A 5654-nucleotide genomic window follows, 5' to 3' on the forward strand; every position below is an offset into this window, starting at 1 on the left:
CTTTTTGGGCGGAACAAATATCTGCTTTTGCTTTTGTAATTTTGATGCAAAGATACGAACTCATCTTCAATATATAAAAAAGCGTAATTACTAAGAAATATGGCCTTCGCAAACTTGGGCGTCTAAATTATCTATATATCTATATTCTATATTCTATATAACCATTTATAGTAGCCATCAGTCAAAGTCCTATTGATACCCAAAACTTCTCTTCCTCTCTCTCTCTCTCTCTCTCTCTCTCAAATAATCAAACTTTTTTTTCTTGTATTCTGTACCTGTGGACCATAATCTCTCTCTCTCTCTCTCAAATACATGATAGTCGCTATAAATTAAAGCTTAAAAAATAAGGTAAAAGAAGAAGGAACAAACAACAATATACTCCTCTGCTGCCCCTTTTTCCTTCTGTACCAACACAACTGTTTTACTGGCAAGAGTGGCAACTCCACCCAAAATGAGCCAGTGCGTTCCAAGCTGGGATTTCGATGAGAATCCCAGCCATATTCCCAGGCTTTCTCTTCGTTCTAACTCCAATTCCACTGCTCCTGATGTCCCCATGTACTCTCTCTCTCTTTATCTATATAATATATATAGATATATGTATGTGTGTACTATACTTTTTTTGTTCCTTTTTGTAAGTTAATTATAGATGCAATCAATTTATGCAGGTTGGACTATGAAGTAGCGGAGCTAACATGGGTAAACGGCCAGCTATCCATGCACGGCTTAGGTCAACCTCGCGGGCCTGTCAAACCCATACCTTCTACCTCTTCTCTTGCCAAGTACAACACTTGGGACAAGCCACGCGCTAGTGGTACCTTAGAATCAATCGTAAACCAGGCCACTCTGATACCCCAAAACCACCACCACCACCACCGCAACCATAACAGCGACAATCAGGGCCAAAAACCCCGCTCTTTCCATGGCGGTGGCGGTAGCGGTAGCGACATGGTCCAGTGGTTCCACCACCGTGCAGCCGTGGCCACCACCACCTCGGCCACCATGACTATGGATGCTTTAGTCCCTTGTTCCAACCACACCGACGACCATGGTGGCAGCGGCACGGGTGTAGTCGGGTGTTCTACACGCGTTGGGTCTTGTAGTGGCCCCGTTGGTGCTGGTACTATGATGCATGACCAAGACGAAAATGTCATAATAGAACGCGCTAATAAGGAGGCGCGTGTCGCAGTCCCCGCCGCCGCCGCTGCTGCGGCAGCACCCGAATGGAGCAGCAGAGACCAAAGCGTCTCCGGCAGCGCCACGTGTGGGAGGGATAGTCAGCATGTTACACTTGACACGTGTGAGAGGGACTTGGGTGTGGGGCTCACTTCCACTTCACTGTGTTCCATGGAAAACACTAGCCCTGGCAAGCCTTGCACTAAGGCCACCACTACTGGTGATGACCATGATTCCGTTTGTCATAGCAGACTACAGGCAAGCTAGCTAGAAAACATTTGTTAATCATTTCACTTTTTGTTTTTAATGTACTTGTTTTTGTTTTTTCATTTTTGTTGTTGTTGCAGTACACTTAAAACTGAAAAAGCAATCTTTTACCGTAGATTTGTCGACTGTAACTAGTGAACGTAATTGAAATTATCGTTCATAATCGATTACTTCAATAATTAAGAAATTTGGTCCATTGTACCTGGTGAATGCAATTGAAATTATTATTCATAATCGACTGCTTAATAGTTATGAAATTTATCGTGGAAAAACAAGTTATGATACATGATCATGATTGATATTTAATTTGAGTTGGGTCGGTTGTTTTATTCTTATTTGTTTATTTTTGTGAAGAGGGAGGCACGTGATGTGGTGGACAAAAAGAAGAGTTCAGCAAAATCCTCAGTTTCAACAAAACGGAGTAGGGCTGCAGCTATTCATAACCAATCTGAACGTGTATGTGCTCTCTCTTTCGATGTGGTATAAGGCATTAAATAAAGGAGTATGGTGGAATAAAAGCCCACCTTTCTTTTTCTTTCTTAATTGAATAACGCTTTTACTTTTTCTCTAAAAAAAAGATGGAACTGCTTTTAAGTTCTCCGACAATGATATGTGTGGGTTTAATTAGAGTGAATAAAATAACATGTATATAAATGGTTAACCAAATGATTGGATATGACTAAATCCACTATACTTTCCTAATCACAAATGAGTTAGATTTTATCCATAATAGATAGTCAAACCGTATAGAAAAAATTTGGTAGAGTTTATTTTATTTTATTGATGAATTTAAGAATATTTTATGTGTGTTTTAGAAAAGGAGAGATAAAATAAACCAAAGGATGAAGGCACTGCAGAAGCTGGTCCCCAATTCGAGTAAGGTATGAAGTTCCAATTTTTTTGGCTTTACTGCATAACCTTTATGGTATTTTTTTTTTCTCTCTCTTGATATTATCTCTTGGCTAAGCATTTATACTAGTGCTTTTATCCCCTCTACTTTTCAATTCCATCTTATTGGACATAGTATATTCAGCGACTTTTTTAACTAGGAAACATGTGAGTATGTGTAACACTTATCATAACCTATAATAGAATTCTTTTGTTTTCATTCTATTGTGGAAGAAAAGGACAACTTTAGTGTGATAAGGTTATTCTCTCTTAAGTTTCACATACTAATACACTGTTTAGTATAGTGTTAAAAAAATTAAAAAGCCTCAAAGATTTAGATTAGATATAGCAGGCAGTGTATGCAAATAGATGTGGTCCACTCTATGTTTGAGTACATGGCTGTGGGTATTTTGGGACTCATCCGATGATTTTCGTCCACACACGCAATGCTATGGGGGACAATTTGACAGAAGGTTGTTAGGTATGGAGACAACCACCTGCTCTTACAATAATCGCTTCACTTGGTAGGGCCTAATTAAGTTTGTGTGAAATCAGTCATTTCCATGTTATTAATCTCTAGTTTTTGGTACTAGTACACTTAAGTAACTTTTGTGTAGAGAAAGAGACAGTGAAAGAGTGAGAGAGATTTTGAGTTATGGGTACACAGATGTGTATTTGAGGTTAACTTAGATATGTATTTTTCTATCTCTATTCTATGGAGTGGGTCTCTCACAAGTATGTGGATCTTAAACGTGGTTATATGACAACTTACTAATAAAAAGTAAGCATCTCCCAAGTATGTGGATCTCAAACGTGGCCATATGACAACTTGCTGATAAAAAGTGAGCATCTCCAATGAATTAGGCATCTCTACCCTTTTCTCACCATAAAATATAGTATCTCAACTGAGGTTATCCGTTCCAGAGAATTGGTTGGTGGATTGGATCAACACATTTAGAGTGTCTTTTCAAACCATTATTTTATTATTCTACCCAAAGAGGTTGCAAGAACTATTTCCTGCATCCACTGCATACAGAGAACCAGACTCGTATCTAATAAAGAATGAATAAACAATAGAAATTTTTTTTTTAATGGAATAAATGAAAAAAAATAAAGAGTGAAAAATTGGCTATTTATAAAATATAAAAGGAGGTATTTTGACTTGCTAAAATAGAGAGCATTGCTGGAGATGCTCACAATTTTTGAGCTCTGCATATCAGAGTTATGTACATTAAATATTGGAAAGTAAATGTAGTGCAGAGATATAAGTACCATATAGTAGACAAAGAGTTGATCCTCCTGAAAAAGCAATGAGACCCAGGCCATAATATTCCTGACTGTTCAATTTTCAGAGTGCAATCAATTCTGCAAAAATTTAATTTCATTCCAAGTCATAAACTTTGCACATACACTAGCTAATTGTGCAAGTTGGAATATAATTTTGGTGATGGTACATAACTAGTTTTGGAGTACAAACATTGATTGGTATTCATTCTGAGAAATTCCTTGCATTACTACAGACTGACAAGGCTTCAATGCTTGACGAAGTGATTGAATATCTGAAGCAATTGCAAGCTCAAGTCCAAATGATGAGCAGAATGAGTATGCCACCAATGATGTTACCAATGGCCATGCAACAACAACTTCAGATGTCCATGATGGCACCAATGGGCATGGGGATGGGAATGGGCATGGGACTTGGTATGGGGATGGACATGAACAATATCAATCGGTCCAACATCACTGGCATCTCTCCTGTTCTTCACCCTACTGCTTTCATGCCTATGACCTCATGGGATGCCGGCTCTGGTGACCGGATACAAGCTACTTCACCCGCGGTAATGGCAGACCCCTTTTCCACATTCCTCGCGTGTCAATCACAGGTAAACACGTGTTGGATTCCCTGTTGACTATTCAGCCACAGCTTGACATTCAGTGAATTGTCAAATTTTATTGATTTCGGAAAGATTTTGCTTTTGTTTGCTTTTTCTTTGGCTTTTCTTATAGTGATTGAAAGGAAACCCGGTTTATTATGTTGAACAACAGCGACTGAGTCATTTGTTGTATTCTGATTTCGATCAGGACGAGTCAAATCATATTTAATCTTGCCTTAGGGAGTGTTTACTTTGCTAAGATGATGACAAAATATGAGCAATTATTTGTAGCATAAATCTCGGTCATATTGAAAGATACTATACTTAATCTAAACTTTCTTAAAGTTAAGATTCATTTTGACTAACTTTATAAAAGTTTTTAATTTATTAAGTCTTCAAAATTCAAATGACATGACACATTGACACCCCCTACCCCCTGAGAATTGCTTAAAAAAAGGAAGAAACAAAAGTTTTCTTTGTAAATTGTTTCATTTCTACATTTTTTTACTTGGTTTTTATGTCATATATGTTGCTGAATTTATAACTGTCAGTTTACATTATTTGTTTAGAAACTTTTTTGTGTGCGCCTATATTTTAAAGATCTTGGTTAGTAATTCAATGATCTTTGAGATTGTAAAGATGATGATTAGTACAAAATTCATTGCAGCCAATGACCATGGATGCTTACAGTAGGATGGCGGCGGCCATGTACCAGCAGCAGCAGCTGCATCAACCTCCACCTTCTAGTTCTAAGAGCTAAGCTTTCTGCAATCTTTGTTTCATTGCTTGCCACGCCTAACTTGGGAGCAATACCAGAAATTGGGTGCATGAGGTTGATACGGTTTAATTTGTGTTTTCTGCAAGAGCATAGATGCAGGGGTGGTGTGTTTAAATGATGCAAGTATATTAATGTATTTTAGCTCCAAGAGATGAACAGATACCTAAAATTAGAGCCTTTTTTGGGGTAATCAATTAGTAAATAGTTGGTGTACAATATTCTCTTTTAATTTTCAACTGATTAATTTGCAACCTCTATAATGATTTTGTATTTTTTGAATGTATAATGTATAATGTATCTTGATTTGTTATTATTTTTTAATTTCATTCTGCAATATTGTCTCTTCCAGTTAATTTTGCACCCTAAACATAATTAAGCTAAGCCTTGTGTTCTTTTGACTTGTTGAGCAATTAAGCTTAATCATGTGATTTCAACTTAAACAAGGTTATGAGGCTCTAACTGCTTAGTGAGCTTGATATTTCAATACAGTTGTGCAATTAATTATATCCAGTCCTTTGACAATGCTATCTAACCTGCTAATAAAGTCTCTATTGTCCCACCTTGTGCGTCAGGGATAAGTATTGTGTGGAGGTTCAAGGTTAGAGGGGGGAAAAAAAAAACAAAACAATTGGAGTGGGAAAAAATGGGGAGAGGAATCCTTTGTACTATGAGAA

At 37.4% G+C, this 5654-nt stretch overlaps 1 protein-coding gene across 1 annotated transcript; it reads left to right on the forward strand.

Annotated features, from left to right (window-relative positions):
* The first annotated feature begins 263 nt into the window (after positions 1-263).
* Positions 264-5314, forward strand: LOC111997650 (transcription factor UNE10). The gene is made up of 6 exons (XM_024029765.2): positions 264-555; positions 666-1431; positions 1795-1896; positions 2256-2321; positions 3849-4211; positions 4870-5314. The coding sequence occupies exons 1-6, from the start codon at positions 452-454 to the stop codon at positions 4960-4962; spliced, it is 1494 nt and encodes a 497-aa protein (XP_023885533.1). The 5' UTR covers positions 264-451; the 3' UTR covers positions 4963-5314.
* The last annotated feature ends 340 nt before the right edge of the window (positions 5315-5654 follow it).

This window comes from Quercus suber, unplaced genomic scaffold, assembly GCF_002906115.3.
Source record: "Quercus suber isolate HL8 unplaced genomic scaffold, Cork oak 2.0 scaffold_1332, whole genome shotgun sequence".
Classification (NCBI taxonomy): Eukaryota; Viridiplantae; Streptophyta; class Magnoliopsida; order Fagales; family Fagaceae; genus Quercus; species Quercus suber.

Coding starts and splice junctions, on each gene's coding strand:
- LOC111997650 (XM_024029765.2), top strand. CDS start 452: ATGAGCCAGTGCGTTCCAAGCTGGGATTTCGATGAGAATCCCAGCCAT. Junction 2,322..3,848: donor TGGTCCCCAATTCGAGTAAG/GTATGAAGTTCC, acceptor GCATTACTACAG/ACTGACAAGGCTTCAATGCT. Junction 4,212..4,869: donor TCCTCGCGTGTCAATCACAG/GTAAACACGTGT, acceptor AATTCATTGCAG/CCAATGACCATGGATGCTTA.